Source organism: Sturnira hondurensis, unplaced genomic scaffold (genome assembly GCF_014824575.4).
Source record: "Sturnira hondurensis isolate 20B ecotype Veracruz unplaced genomic scaffold, ASM1482457v3 Scaffold0020374, whole genome shotgun sequence".
Taxonomy (NCBI): Eukaryota; Metazoa; Chordata; class Mammalia; order Chiroptera; family Phyllostomidae; genus Sturnira; species Sturnira hondurensis.
The window spans coordinates 461815-477317 of NW_028093005.1; the positions used below are offsets into that span (position 1 = coordinate 461815).

The 15503-nt window shown below is 59.6% G+C and overlaps 2 protein-coding genes across 9 annotated transcripts in view; both read right to left on the reverse strand.

Moving 5' to 3' along the window:
- The window catches only part of P2RX1 (purinergic receptor P2X 1), a 29068-nt gene extending 27702 nt beyond the window's left edge, over positions 1-1366 (reverse strand). For 3 of the 4 annotated variants that reach the window (XR_005064095.1, XR_005064094.1, XM_037029568.1), the window contains exon 1: positions 451-1365. Coding sequence is in view for 2 of the 4 variants with exons in the window: in XM_037029568.1 (XP_036885463.1) it covers positions 451-587 (137 nt within the window). In the remaining 2 variants the exon portion in view is untranslated. Of the gene's footprint in view, positions 1-450 lie in introns of all 4 variants that reach the window. The other variant, XM_037029569.1, reaches the window with a different exon arrangement.
- A 5013-nt stretch (positions 1367-6379) lies between these two features.
- Positions 6380-15503, reverse strand: part of ATP2A3 (ATPase sarcoplasmic/endoplasmic reticulum Ca2+ transporting 3) — a 35790-nt gene continuing 26666 nt past the window's right edge. For 2 of the 5 annotated variants that reach the window (XM_037029627.1, XM_037029623.1), the window contains 4 exons: positions 11878-12011; positions 11227-11344; positions 10639-10756; positions 6380-7867 (listed from right to left, as the gene is read on the reverse strand). In XM_037029627.1, the coding sequence (XP_036885522.1) occupies positions 7848-7867; positions 10639-10756; positions 11227-11344; positions 11878-12011 (390 nt within the window). In that variant the 3' untranslated portion in view covers positions 6380-7847. Of the gene's footprint in view, positions 7868-10638; positions 10757-11226; positions 11416-11877; positions 12012-13772; positions 13984-15503 lie in introns of those variants that run through there. The other 3 variants (XM_037029624.1, XR_005064099.1, XM_037029626.1) reach the window with 3 other exon arrangements.

Consider the following 15503-nt stretch of genomic DNA (forward strand, 5'->3'; position numbering starts at 1 on the left):
TCTGGGGACCTTGGTTACACTAGGACGCCTTTCATGCTGGCAAGGCCGTTGGGAGCCGGCTGTCAGGTGGGGTGTGGCCTCCGTCTCTTAGTTTGCGCCTGGTTTGGCTGGGAGGTCAGAGGTGAAGAGACTCCGGCTGTGGCTCACCGGGGCCCTGGCCTCCGAAACCACTCACCACTTGAGGGAACCATTATTAGTGAGGCTGTTCCTGAGAACCCAGCAGCTTTGCTTCTTGTTCCCCAGAGGACCCAGGACGAGGTTGCTGCTCCGTGCCTCAGTGTCCCTATGTCGACAGCGAGTTATCGGGCTTCCACTCCTTGTCAGGAAGGAGGGCCAGGAAGGATGACAACCAAGGGGGAGAAAGAGGGGCTCCTTGGAGCCCTGGGGGCATCCCAGAGCCCAGGGGACTGCCCAGGTGCAGGAGGGCAGCAGGGAGGGGCCCAGACTCACCCAACAACGTAGACCAGAACCACAAGCTGGATCAAGCGGAAGATGACGCCCACCTTCTTGTTGCGCACGAGCACCATTCGGGGAGTGTCGTACTCGAAGAAGAAGGCGGCCAGCTCATCCTGCAGCCGCCGAGCCATGCTGGGCCCGGCGGGGGGCCGAGTGCTGAGCCCCTGCACAGCCTTTGCACTCCCGGTGAGCAGACACCCACTCCCACCGCAGAGTTTCTAGGGGCTTCCCAGCCCCTTATGAAGGGCCGGACAGGGCAGATGGGGCCAGAGGTCAGGAGTCAGAGGTCAGTTGGAGGCGTTTGGTTTGGGAGGGAGAATCCCTGGGTGATCAGTGCAGCTCTTGGTCCCCGGCAGGGACTGTGGGACAGCCGAGCCCGTGGACAAATAAATTCCCAAAGATGGAGGGGGCGGGGCTGGTAGGGCCACCCAGGCCCGGCCCCGCTGCCCCTCCTGGCTCTGCCTGGGCCCTGCTGGGCCTCCGGAAACGGGAGCTGTTGGCAGGAAACCACAGGCCGCTCATCACAAGGCAAAGATAAAGCTGTCAGCCCCCCGCAAACCTGACCGGACAGGACTGGGGACTCGGGCCGGGACCCAGGTGGAGTGGCTGCAGGCTGGAGCCCTCCCCAAGCCGGGGACCCCTCCCCGTGTCCAAACATCCTCCCACCCTGCCTCTTCCCCTAGGTGAGGGGTTCAGCCTCTCGGGGCCCATACCGACGAGGGCAGAAGAGGAAGCAGGGCGTCTTCCGGCCCAGCTGCCTGACAGCTCCAAAGCCCAGGGCAGGATCTCCCACCCCGGTCCTTGCAGGCCACCTTCCATCCACCATCCCTCTGAGGCCAAGCCTGGCCTGTGTCCTGTCAAAGGAGAGGTGGCAGGCTGGTGTCTGCGTTCTCCGACCTCTCCCTCCGTCTGCCCTGCCCCAGCCACACCTCCGCCTCCCGAAATGAGCAGAGGGAGGCAGGTGCCGAGACAAGGCAAGGGCATATCTGTCGCACACAGCACCCTCGGGCTTCCCGAGACCCAGCCCAGGAAGCCTGACGTCAAGCCGGTTCAGTCACCATCCCTGGCTCTGCCCCTCGCTGCCTGTGAGGGTTGCCGGTCCTCTCCGAGCCTGCTCCCTTATCATGCAATGAGCATGATAGTGGGATTTCCCCGGTGGGAGGGGTTTGTCCTTTCAGGGAACTTGAGACCACTACAGAGCTTGGGGTACAGTCCCTCTAGCCCCTGACATCAACCCCAATCCAGGCCCTGAAGGCAGGATGGGGTGGGGTAGGAGTCCCTTAGAGCTGGAGACCTCCCTCAACCCCCACCTCTTTTTGCAGGTAAGGGAAGTGGAGCTCAGAGAAGTGAAACGAGTGGCCTAAACTCACCCTGGGCTACACTGAAGGACTCAGCTTGAAGCAGGAAGCCTTCCTGGCTGGCCCTCAACCCAGGCTGAGCGTCCTCAGGGCTCCCTCTGAAGACAGGAGGTGCAGCTGGGTGTCCTCAGAGCCCCCGCCTGCCCCCCAGAGGCTGATAGGAGTCTTCTTTCCTGCTAGGCCTTACGGGGAAATCACTGCAGGCAGCGGGCCAGGCCCGAGCTGGGAACCCCAGCTGCCTGTCTGAGCCGAGTCCCTTTCTGGGCAGTGAGGGGCCCCACAAGAGGCAGGCTGTGGCCCCAGCCAGCACCCCAGGTCAGCCGCCCATCAGATCAGCCTCATCCCTGCAGAGTTCCTGTTAATCTCACGCTCAGTAGTCTGTCCGACGCCACTTCAAGGGGACCAGTGAGAACCACACCCTGGGCTTTTCTAAGGAAAAGTCCGGAGCTGCTGGAAGCCAGAGCTATGGTGGTCACATCCCCTTGGCCAAGTCCTGACCCCAGGCCAAAGGGCCTCCTCTTCCCAGCTGACCCCATGGCACTTGCAATAGCAGGCCTCAGGGCATGAATTACTTGTGACAGGGAGTGGGGTGGACGCTGACACTGCGCCTGAGCCATCTCTGTGTCCCACTCACAGACTCACACATCCCCACAGGCACGCGGCACTCAGGAGGGCAGCAGGTGCTGGAAGAGCGGGCAGGGGGGAGGGGCAGGAGAGGGAGCTAAGGAAGTCAGGCAGTTATTCTCCTATCTGTGTCTGTTCCTTTCATACCATGACCATGACCTCCTCCTCCTCCTCCTTCTCCCCCTTCTCCTCCAAGTATCCAGGCTTGCTGACGGGCAAATGGACCAATGGACAGATGGCCTCCCCTGACTGGCTAAGTTTAGCAACTCTGTGGAGGGTGGAGGGACCTGTGCCCCTCCTGGAGGCCAGCCAGGCCCTCCAGGGGGTGCGCACAGACTCCAGTGGGTCCGCTTAGCCACTCAGACAGACTTCTTGGGGTGCAGGCAGGTATGGCTGCTATAGCCTTGGTTCCAGCCCTGACGCTGGAAAAAAGACTGGCAAGGAGGACCGTCTCATTTGGGGAGGACTGTCACATCCAAAACATGCCCAAAAGGAAAATAAATTAAAACAATTACTTTTCTCTCCCCAAATGTCTTTGCAACGGATAAGGTCAACATCTCTTTTACTGTTTTTTTTTTTAAATAAGCGAATAAATTTTTATGTATGTGTTTATTTATTATCCTCACCCAAGGACATTTTTCTCATTGCTTTTAGAGAGAGAGGAAGGGAGAGAGAGAAACATTGATGTGAGAGAGAAACATTGATTGGTTTCGTTCACGTACCTGCCCTGATCAGAGGTCATATGCACCCAGACCTTTGATTGAACCCATGGCCTAAATATGTGCCCCAACCAGGAACTGAACCTGCAACCTTTTGGCTATGGGATGATGCTCCAACCCACTGAACCACACTGGCCAGGGCTCTTTCACTGGTTCTAAGATACGCCTTTCCATCCGAGGCCTATCCTTTCCTGCCCCTGGCCCCAACTCCAGCTTCCCAGGAACCGATGCCTATGTTTATTCTAGGCATTGTGGGGGGAAGAGGTGGCCAGGGCAGGGGTTACAGTTTATAGGGACCATGGTGCCTTCACATTCAGTAGGTTTTTAAAAAACAGCCCTGTGAGGTAGGTCCTAGAATCGTCGTTTTACAGATAGGGAAACTGAGGCTCTGCAAGTTGAATGCCTTGGCCACGGTCACACAGCAAGTAGCTCCACGTCTGCTGGTGGCCAGGAGGGAGGCTCCCCAAAGTCTGAGAGCTTGGCCCAGAGCCCACCCCAAGACTCCAGTACTTGGGAGTGTCCAGACCAGCCTTATAAGCCCAAAGGCTGGGTGGCCAGCTTGGGCACTGGCCAGGCCTTGTAGGGAGAGAAGGTTGTGCTGCCAAGCACTCGGCCCCAGGACAGCCTCCCCTGCCGGGCTAAATTTAGCGGCTCTGTGGAGGGTGGGGGGCTCTGCCCCTCCTGGAGGCCAGCCCGGGCCCTCAACGGGTCCGCACAGGCCCCAGGGGGTCTCCTTAGCCACTGAGAGTTCCGAGGTTGCAGGGCCACAGCTCTGCCCGCCAAGTTCAGCCCAACCCCCCCACACGATCTGGGCCTCCTTTGGCGACCAAGGGGCTCACCCAAGGCCATGGTCCCTCAGGTGCCGCTGGAACAGGGCCCTGGGCCAGCCTCACAGAGACTGTCCGGGGGAGGTTTGGGGGGCAGGCACCTGTGGGTGGCTGTGGAGGGGGGCCCCAGGTTGACATCCCCCCACTGCCCAGACCTTGCACTGCTCCTCTGGCTTCTTTTCCCGCCCACTATGAGCCAGGATGGGTCGGAGCCTCTCCCCCCGGGGTGCCCAAGGCTGCCCCCGCGCCCCATGCTACCTCTCCTTTTGGGCTACTTCCTCTGAGTCTCCAGCCTCTTCCCACCCCTGGAATGTGGGGAATTCCTCCTCCTGCCCCTTGAACCCTTGGAAGGTTGGTGTCCGCCGGTGTGCTGAGGACGCCAACCCCTCTGTGCCCACGTGGCAGCTGTGTCTCCCCTGCCACCTCCTCTGGCACCTTTTTTCCCTAAATGGAACCGTTTTTAAGGTACACCTTGCACACAATTACAAGGTATACCTTTGAGATGCAGTCTGATGAGCTTTGACAACTGCATGTAACGCCCCACCATCTCCCCAGAACGCCCCCACCTGCCTCTCTGCTACCATTCTTCCTCCAGCCCTGGCCCGCGACCTGCTGCGTCACTGCAGATTTGTTTTGCCTTTTCTAGACATTCACAGAGGTGGAATCGCACAGTCTTTGCTCTGTGTCTGGCTTCTTTTACTCAGCACTGGGGATTTAAGCACCATCCAGGCTGCTGCATATATGGGCATGTTCCTTCTTACTGCCCGGAACTGCTCCTCTGGGTGGACGCACCACTGTCTGTCCTGCCCCTGCTGATGGACATTCGGGGTGTTTCCAGTGTGGGGCTACAGTGAACAAAGCCGCTGTGGACACCTGGGTTCAGGTCTTGTATGTGTGGACGAACGTCTTCCTTTCTGTTTTTGACCCCCGTGTCTCCCAGTGCTGCCCCCGCTGGGTCCCTCCCACCCCCGTGAGGGGTGCAGCATGGGGACCCAGGGAGCACAAAGTCCTGGCCGCCCAAGGGGTGAGGGAGGTCGTGAGCGTTTTGGCAGCTGCCTGCCCTGAGCCAGTGGGGAGCGTGCCGGGGCTCGCCCTGGAATTCCCTCCTGCCCCTGGCGAGTGGTGGTGAGGTGGGAAACCTCTGTTTACCTTGGCTGCTCCGTCTTGCCCTGTCAGGCTCCACGCCGCGGGCTGGGCAAGGCCAGACTCAGGCCGCCCGGCTGGGAGCCCCAGCAGTGGCCGGGAACGCCGGAGCTGGCTCACCCCCTCCAAAGCCTCCCAGGCTCACCCTAGCCCATGCCCTGCCTGTCCACCTTGCCATCGTGGCCAGCCTCGCAGGGGGCCTTGGGCTCCTTGTCTGTAGGATGAGCTCTAACACCTGCCTGGCCTACCTTATGGAGCTGGTTGAGGACCCTGGAAATGAGGATGAAAAGGTTTTTGTGGTCTGGGGGGAGGGTCTTCTAGATGGACCTTGTAGAAGGGAGAATGCTTCTGCCTGCCCCTGGCTCTGCACACCAAATCCCGCCCCTCACTCCCACCAAACCCTGGGAGCGCTGAAGGGGTGGGCCCCTGTGGTCACTGCTGGCTTCGTGGGCATGTGACCCACAGTAGCATGGGGTCCTGCACTCAGAAAGACCTTAGGCTTGGTTTGATGCTCGGCTGTCACCACAACGAAATCCTCCATTCTTGACAAGGGGTTGCATTTTTATTTTGCACCGAGCCCTGCACTTTACGTGAGCAGTGCTGCCTCTAGCCCTGTGGGCAGTACCTGTGTCCCCTTCCCAGGGGAGCTGAAAAGTTAAGGAACCTTCACAGTAAGTCTTCCCTGCAGAATGTTGCGAGGGGATGGGGGAACATGGGCATTCCCTTCCCAGACACCCTGCTCCCAGGGGCAGGCCCACCTAGGTGAGTCAGTTCACCCCAAATGGCCTGGCAAAGCCCCCAGATGGTGTGAGCAGAAGGAAGCCTTATTTGAGCTGGGCTCAGAAGGGCAAGAAGTGGATGGCCTTCCAGGGTTTTGGGAGGGGAAGGGAACACAGCAAGCAAAAACTGGGGGAGACACAGAACCACAAGGGGCCCCTGATAGGCACACTGCAGGCCCCTCCCAGCCTGTTTCCTCAGTGGTGACCTGTGAATTGTGATTTGTGCAACTGGCTTTGAACATTCGACACGCTGGTGAGCGCTGTCCCTGGGAGGGGTAGGCAGTGGTGCCTCTTCCGCTCGGTGAGCTCAGGAAGTCAGCACCCCTCCCAAACCTGGTTGTGGAGGAAGACAAGGGCCCCAGGCCTCTGCTCAGGTGTCCTGGGGTGGGGTGGGTGCTGGTGGTGGGCCCCAGGGGGACACTGAGCGGGGAAGATGGGGCAGGGGGTCATGTTCCAGGAGCACAGACTGCTGGTCCTCCGGTGCCCCAGGCACTTGACCTTTATTTCTCTACCAGATTGCACATCAGCAGGTGGGTTCAGGGTCCTGCCCCCACCCCCTCCCGCTAAACTCTCCCTTTCCTCCAGCAGGAAAGAGGTGGAGAATGTCTGTCTGCTGGCACCAGGGGACCCCCCAACTCTGCCTCCCTCCACCCCTCCAGAGCCTGAGAGGGAGGGGTGGGGAAAGAGGCCACAGAACCTGAAGCCCACTTGTCTGCAAAGCAGGCCAAGGGGGCTTTGATTCTGGGGACCAGGACAGAAATGTGAGCCTCGATTTGCACATAAAATAATCACTTTGTAGCAGGGGAGAGGACAGTCATTTACTCACTGCTTCCTTCTACGGCTACTTTTTGCCAAAGGGGCAAAAGCTGAGTTCAAAGAACATTTCTGTCCATCCAACGCTTCTCCTATCACCTGCCATGATCTGCACGGGGCTGCCCCTCCGGCCAGAGGGAGGGGGAGGAAGTGCGCTCGAGTAACTGGCCATTCTGAGCGACATGTTTCCGCTCACGGGTGTGTGCGAGTGGGCGAAGAGTGAGGCCGAGAGCCCAGGGACTCGGAGCCACCCAGCAGTGCCGACCACACGCGGGTCGAGCACGGGTTGGAGTGGAAGGGCACAGCTGTCAGGGACCCAAGGGCATCTGGGGGTTCAGCTGCCGGGTGCACCAAGGGCAAAGCTGGCCCCTGCTTGGCAGACCAGACGGCACCAAGAGGGCAGGCGCCGTGTGGTTAGGAGAGAGAGCCTAAGGCCAGGAGCGAGCCAAGCAGAGGCAGGCAGGCCGGCTGGCTCCCAGGAAAGGGGCTCCTTGCTTAGCCTCCTTCCCTTACTCCTCTCTCTCTGACCCTTCAAGTCCCTGCACATATAAACAGAAACAGGCTTAAGCCCTCATGAGCCGACTCTGTGGAAGCAGAGCAGAGTGAGGGTGGGGGTGCTGCCTGCCCTTGCTGTGCACAGCTGGGCCCAGATGTTCCCCTGTCCACCCCAGCTGACCAGATCCCAGACAAGGCACTAAGCGAGAGGTCACAGCTGGAGTAAGTGACCTCCAGGAGTCCTCTTTCAAGTACAGAGACGCCTGTCACCAAGGAAATGCCCAGTCTCAAAGCAAAGGGGAGCAGGCTCCAGAATGTGCTGGTGGATTTGGGGGTGCGAGGCTTTGCATCTCCAGATGGGCTCCCGGCTCCGGCTTCTTGGCAGGCCCCTCCCGGGCCAGAGCTTCAGGAGCAAACTTCCCAGGAGAGTGCCAGAGACACGAAGTACAGAGCCCCCAGGCAGATGGAAGAGGGGAAAATGGCCCTGGGGACAGGACTGGAGGTGGCCGTTCCAGCCGCAGTAGGGCTCAGCAAGCAAGCTGGCCAGCGTGGTGGCAGGGTGGGGAGTAGGGCGAACGCTTGGGCACCACCAGTCGGAGGTCCAGGCTGGCAACAGCACTCCGCTCCTGGCACTCACTTCCGGTCCTTTTCTTCTGGAAGAGAAACCGGAGAGTGTGTTAAGATGTGCGATGAGAATACACATCCAGGCTGGCCCCTCCTGGCCTTCCCACCCTCCACCTCCCCAGTGACAGCCCCGCTTTCCCACAGTGTCACTCAGTCGCCTCCAGCCCCTCTGCCTCTCCAGGGCCGCGGCCCCACGCATCCCTCCAGCAGCTGCCCAAACACATTCCCCTGAGTGATCCCCGGCCTCCTGCCCTCCGTGAGTCCCACCCACCCCCCAGCCCACCCCAATGCATCATCTCTTCTTGTTTTTAGTTTTAAGAACCACAACCCAGCACAGTGAAATCTGGACACCATGACACCCTTGACTCCTCCCCTGCCCAAACCAGCAAGAGCCCGGTGCACCTGCTCACCTCACTACCCACATCTCTCCAGCTCATCTCTCTCTGCAGTTCCAAGGCCTCAAGGGCTCTCAGGCCTGCCCTCCACCTCCATCCAACCTCACACCACCCTCCTGCCCCTGGCATCATGCTACAAAGGCAGCCCCTCGGCCTCTGTGATGGCCCCCCACCCGCCTCAGAATACAGCGCAAACCTGCCTCGGGTCCTGGACCCTCCCAAGTCTGTCCCCACTCAGCTTCTCCAGGCCCCCCCAGCCCTCAGCCCAGTCTACCGGCCTCTGCCTGACAGCTGCTCAGCCACACCTGGGGAGATCCAGGGGGCGGGGCAAGAGGATACCTCCAACCCCTTGGGGTCGACCCAGGACCCACAGTTCTCCCCAGGACACATCCTTCGTAAATCACGGGGAAGCCATGAGCATCGGGCCTCAGCCAAACTTCCCTAAAAGGCCACCAGACTGGCTTGGGAACGTAACAGGGTCCCCTCTCTCACCCCTGCCCCGCCCTGCTGTAGGAGGCCCCAGGGACTGCAGCTGCACAGGGCAGAGCTGTCTGGGCTTCCAGAGATGGCAGGCCAGCACCTTTTAAAGCCAAACCTCTCTGGGACCACGGGCAGCATCTCAGGTGGAGACAGTGCTGTTGCCTGGGACCAGCTCACCCTGGGCTGGGACTCAGTGTCTCCTCCCCTGACCTGCTCAGCCCAGCTCACCAGCCTCCCTGCTGTTCACTTCACCCCGTCCTGCCCGTCCTCCACAGTCACCCCAGAATGCCCATGCTTCCACCCTGGGTGGCTCCCGCTGGCCAGGGAATTAACGTCCGGGGTCGTTACCTTGACATTTGAGGCCTCGCCTCTCCTCTGGTCTCACCTCTCCACCCTGCACTCTAAGCTCCAGCCCCACTAGAGGGGCCAAGCCATGCTCACCCGCCCCCCACCCCACCCCAGGCTCCATTCTCCCTTCTTCAACCTCCTCCGCTCGGTCCCCAGCTCTTCTGGAAACCACCCCAACCCTGCCCCAGCCCTTCCAACCTGCCCCATCTTGCTCGGGGCCATGCTCACTCCACCAGGGCCCAGAATCCTTCACTTCCCAACAGACAGTGCTAGACAGTGCCCAGGACACAGACTGTCCCTATTGGCTGAGAAATTTCCTCACTTTTAAGTTTTCTCAAGAAAATGTGCCGAACCCCTTGGCAGCTGTGGCTACTTGAGGCAGGCTTTTGAGGAAAACAGAGAGGCCGCTGGAGTTAGACACAGCCCGGGAGGCCAGGCTCCACAGGTGCGTCACTGTGGCCAAGACCGGCCAGAGGGCTTCCTGGAAGGCACGCCCCAGGAGTGTCCACAGAAGGTGGGCCAGAAGGAACCATGAAATGTCCTGTCCAGCCCTTGAGACCCCACTGGAGGCTGGGTACCCAACCCCCCCATGCCAGGTCACCCTCTGGACAGACCCGTGGCAGGCCAGCTTCTCCAGAGAGAGAGAAGGACAACTGGTTTTGGCCTTTTGAATAAAATATTTGCGGCACCCAGGAGGGCTGCCCAGCGTGGGAGACGGGGGCCGACCGGAAGTCATGGCCTCTGTGGAATGATAGGCACAGCGTCTATTTATAGCCCTCCCCGGCACCCTCCCTGGGGGCCAGAACACATTCCTGCTGGAGGTGGCTCTCAGGGGCCCAGCTGCCCCAGCACAGGCCTCAGCCATTGCTGGGTCTCACCCAGGCCTCTGCAGCAACCTGCCCAAGGGGCTACTTCCTCAGCTCTACCTCCCAGGAACTGGCTTCCTCTGCTTCCTCCCTCTCAGGGTGCGGACAGGGAGCTGATGATGCAGGGCGGCATCACCCACCCTCTGAGACCCTCTGGAAGGAGCAGGCAGGTGGACGCCATGCCCCAGGCTGCTCCTCTACACGCTGCCCCTCCACAACCCCTGCCCTTCTGCTCTCCAACCCTTGGTTTAAAGCGGACTTTGAGCTGTGAATTCAAAACCAGAGACCCCGCCACCTTCCCCACCCACCAGAGAGTGTGGTCTGGGGGCTGGGAGGTCAGAGGTCGCCCACTCTGTGCCTGGGACACTGTCCTGAGAATGCCTGCATGAAGACAGGCCAAGTGCAGAGAAGTCAGAAGCCAGGTCCCAGGGGAGGGCACAGTGAGCCTGGCCGTACAAGGTTGGTAGCAGTGAGGAGAGTGAGGTAGGGTGGCCCTGAGCAGGTGACCAGTGCTCCCACCTGCTGCCCAGTGGGCCCAGGGCCCCAACCCTTGCAGACACCCCAGGTCACAGCCATCAGAGCCCCTTCATGTCCTCCACTGAGGACCCAAGAGCACCCCCCACATACAGAGGGTAGGCTGGTGCTGGCACCAGCCCACTGCAGCCTGGCTGTAGAGGACGGCAGGGTGAGAGGGGCGGGCCTCCCACTCACCACCCATGTGGTTCCGGGACAGGAACTTGAGGGCCTCATCAAGCAGGATGACCGGCAGGGATATCTGGAGCACCACTACCCACTGGCGCCCACTCAGTGGGGTCACCTGGAAAATGAGCTGTGGGGAGAGGTTTGGTTAAAGAAAAGACTGCCCAGTGCCCCACAGTCCACCTGCCTCGCCCACCCAGGCCACAGTGGACTCTCCATGGGTACGCCCAAGATGCCCTTTGGGGTCTCACCTCTAGATCTTTGTCCACCTGGAGCGCGACCCCCAGCCCCCAGCCCTCACCCATGGGGCCAAATCCCACTGGTCCTGTTAGGAAGTGGGAGGGACTCTGTGACCAGAGAGAGCCCGGTCTTTCCTCCTGCCCTAGCCTTGGGAGTCTGGGGGCTCCCGAAGTGGGGACACACAGGGACACCGGTGGTTGGCCGAAACATCTCAGACTTCCCCCTTCCCAGTCCTCCAGGGGTTCCCATGGCAAAGGGGCCCAGAGAGGTCCGACTCCAGCCCTGGGCTGTATGTCAGAGGACTTGGACTCTGTCCCCCCAGGAGCTGGGGAAGGGGAGTAGGGTGGGGCCCTGACTCACAGGCAGGGGTGGCACGAGCAGGATGAGGAAGTGCAGGGCCATGGACACGGTCACAGCTGCCAGCAGCCAAGGGTTCAGCCAGGGCGGCATCCGCAGCAGCGACTGATTCTCTGAGACGCTGCCAAGGGCACAGGGCACTCACCTTGAGCCAGGATGCAGGCAGCCCTGCTGTGGGCACCCATCTGCCCCCAAGGTGGGAGTGCAGAACCTCAGCATGTCCCTAATCGGGCCTGAGGACTGGAGCACTTCTGAGAGGTCGGTGTAGCAGGAGGAGTGCGTCACCGCTGCCCGCTCAGCCTCCAGGGGCTGGACCCCCTTTCTTTGTCCCTCAAATCCAATCCTGGCCTCTCTGCTTCTTCAGACCCAAATCTTGGTCTCCTTTGTCCCCTGGATCCCAATTCTAACCCCTGTGACTCTTAGAACTCTCTTCCAGACCCCTCAGACCCCAATCCTGGACACCCCTGACCCTCAGACCCCAATCCTAGACACCCCTGATCCTCCTCCCCCAACCTGTGACCCCCTAGCTCTCACACTGCAATACTGGACACCTCTGACCCCAATTCTGGGCTCCACCTGACCCACGGCCCCTACTCTTAAGCCTTAGCCCCCACACCCTCACCCCCAGAGCTCAGGCCCCTCTGCCCAGCTCACCTGTTGAGGGCATTGCACATTTCAATGGTCACCAGCACAGACAAGGCCATGGTCGTGGGGAAGCGAGACTCGAAAACCTCACAGTCAATGCCAGCAAAGAGCGGGTTGTCCTCAGAGCACTTCAGGAAGTTCCTCTGCGGGTAGGGTGGTGGGGTCAGGTGGGGTCAGGTGGGGTCAGGTGAGGTCGGGGAGAACAGCAGTCAGTGGGGGGGTGCTGGTGTGCGGGGAGAAGGAAGCCGCAGTCCACCCTTGGCCCACAGCTGAGTGCTGCTTGGGGTGGGTGGAGGGAAGGGTGCCCACCCTTGATGGGGGAAGATGGCCAGCACTGTGCCAGGGAGAAAGGCACACCATTCTGGAGCAGGGGTACAGCGGGAGAGAGAGAGTAGCTGGCATTAGGCTGTGAAGGAGGGCAGTGGGCTTTGGGGTCGGGGGGGGGGAAGGTCCAGGCTTTACCCTGAAAGTGTGCAGGGCCCCTGAGTATAGGAGACGCAGGAGTGGACGGTGGAGAGGGGTGATTAACTGGGGATACTGAATAAGTAAACGTGAAAACCAATCAGTAAAATTACGCTTGAATAGAATTCACCTTTGGTGGGCAGTAGATGAGGGCTACACGTGGCCTACTTGGCACTATTAAATTAGATTCCATTCACATCTCCCCCCACCCATGCCGCTGAAACTGGGTTCTGCCAGGCCTGCCTTTCACTTCTGACAGGAGCTCATGAATTGCCAGGCACAGTCTTACTGTACAGCTTCCTCATAATCAGCAATGAGTTCTCAGGGTCGTCAGTAAGGAAGTGGTTCTCACCCGGCAGCCCCGGGGGAGTTTTCTTCCCGCCCTTAAACCTCGCTCACAGAACCCGCTGTGATAAGATGCTGAACTGAGGCCCGGCATGGGAACTTGGCCAGCTCTCTGCCGCATCATGCGACGAGTGTGAACAGGCCTGACTGATAAATAGCACTGCCGTCCCATAACCTAAATTTCTCCCCTGGAGTCTCATCTGAACTCAGAGATCTGTCAAGCTAAGCGTTTAGAAACTGGGGCCACGTGCTGTGAAACTGAGCCTCAAAGAGAAACCCATAGAATGATTGGCTGTCTGACCTCCATTTTCCCACACTGCCGAACCACGGGTGAGGCGATGCTATCGGCCAGAGAGGGCAGCCGGCCCTCTCCTCTACCCTTTCACGCCGGGTAAGAAATTATAAAAGACTACGGCTTGGCTGGATTTATTTTAACAAAAAGATGGAGAGGCTTACTTAAACCAACAGTGGGGTTTTCTCCAAAAAGAGGGCTCCAGGATTTGGGACAAGAGCATGTTTTTATTTGGTGCTAATCATAAACTCCAAACCCACCCAGCGGCCAAGGGGACCAACTGTCCCAGCCGGCTGGGCCCTGCCTCCTGGACTGGAGTGGCTGCGCCCACACGCACACCCCCTCCTGGAGCACACCTCCTGCCTGGGCGTGCACACAGGAAAGGGATTTGAGCCGGAGGACATCAAGTTGTTGCAACAGGTCTGTAGCTTCTCCATAAACACCCTGTCTGGTTCTGACCTTCTGGGCTGCACCCTGAGCACCTGCCCCACACGTATCATACCCAGGTCATGGGTCACAGTGAGGCCTCCCGAACTGTTTATTAGAAGGTGCCCAGGACTGGAAGCCTGTCTCAGGGGGTCACTGGGAGCCCCTGTGGAAGTGCGGCCTGTTTCTTTGGGGGAAGCCACTGCTTTGCCTCCTCCTTCCCTTTGCCTCCCTGGCTGCCTCCCATTCACCTTATCCTTTGAGGCCCCTCCAGGGTGCATGAACTTAATCGACATTTCCACAGCCCTTGCTCTCTTCTGTATTGGTCTACATACACACTTTACAAGTACCTCCTCAGTTCATCCTCCCAACAGCTCTATGAGACAGGGACTAGTACCTGTTTTATAGAGGAGGAACTCACGTAGAGGTTAAATAGCTTGTCCAAAGTCACACAGCTAGTCAGTGGAGAACTAGTGTGTGAGCCCAAGCTGGGTGGTCCCAGGCTCCATGCTTTGAGCTGCTCTGCCGCCTTTGGGCAGCTTATTCCAGGAACCATGGGGCTCTGGGCTCTTCTCCCAAAGTGCCAATAACTAGAGTAGAAAGTTCTCTCCTAGGTCTAACCTTTGACCTTTCCCTGCTGATGCCCGCCTCACCCTGAAACATGACTGTCCCCATGCATGGCTCTCCCCCACCGGATCACAGAACTTCGCAGAGACCCCGCCTGCTTGGTGGTGGCCATGGCCCCAGTAACCAGTGCCCGGCACGCCATCTGTGCCCGACAGCCACTGTCTGACCAAGCGGATGAGAGACAGGGTGACCTGAGGACTGTTGGGGACTGTCGGTGCCAAGGGGACTGGGGACGGATTGGTGGTGTGTGCCTGGCATGACACCTAGATGTCTGGCTTGGGTGATGGGCAGGCGGTGAACCTGGGATGGGGTGGAGGAGAGAGATTATCTGGGGGAAAGGGGGCCGACTGGATTTGGTGAGGGCAGGATCTGTGGGGTGTCCCAGAGGAGAGCCGGCCAGACACGTGGGTTGCGGTCAGAAGGTGGGTGGTGGGGTAGGTGCTCAGAGAGTCCAGATCTGTAGGATGAAGGACGGGAATACAGACGGAGCTGGGAGAAGGCAGCACGGGAGGGTCAGCAGAGCCCTGTCTCACGTCACTACTCCCACTGGCGTGAGATTAGCAAAGGTGCCTGGGGCAGGCCTGTGTGGCTGCCACGTGCCGAGGACACCAGCCTCCGGGGTGACAGCTGGATTCATGCTCTGCACTGCTGCCAGGAGGGAGAGCCCTACGTGCTTGAGGGCTAGTGAGGGCCAGGGAAGCATCCCTGGATGGCCTGAACCCAAAGGTGAGTCCTGCAGAGCCTCAAGCTCACAGCGCCCCCCCCCCCCCCCCCCGGAGGCAGCCAGGGACGGCAATCCAGCCCTCGCTCTGCCCTCGGGCAGTCCCCTGACACTCCAGGGGACGGGGCAGGGAATTAGGGCCCTTCTCTTGAGTTCTCCTGTCTGTGAGAAAGTGGCAACAGCAGGTGATCTCAGAAGGACACCCTGCATCCCTCCAGCTCCTGGCTTTAAAAGACAAAAACCCACACCTGGCTTTGCCAGAACTGCCGGGAAGGCTCTTGTAAGTCAGATACACTGGCTGCTCAGGTAGAGGGACAGATAGACAGACCGTGGCTGAGGGATATCCTTGCTTGCTTCCAGAGCTGTGCTGTGCTAAGACAGCCCTGTGGAGGGCACCGGTCAGCCAGGTGACTTCAAGAGGTCAGTGGGTCCCTTCCCTGAGAAACATGCTGGTCACAGTGGCTGGAGGAAGCTGGCAGATCCCTGGTTTCTTGCATTTGACCCTCTGCCTAAAGTTCCAGCATTTAGGGGTTCAATGTTTTGGGGGTTCCTTGATAAAGGTAAAACACTTGTGGGCAGTTATGTTCCTTGGTCCCCCCTAACTAAATGACTGGGAGAGGGTGCAGCCTCTTGTCTGACTTGGGGGCTGGGCGGCTCTCTCTAGGTGTTCGGTGGCTTCTGAGCTTGGCTCCTCAGGTGGTGAATAATTGTGGGAGTGAATGGGGGTGGGGAGGGACAGCCAAGGGCCAACCATGGGGCTCT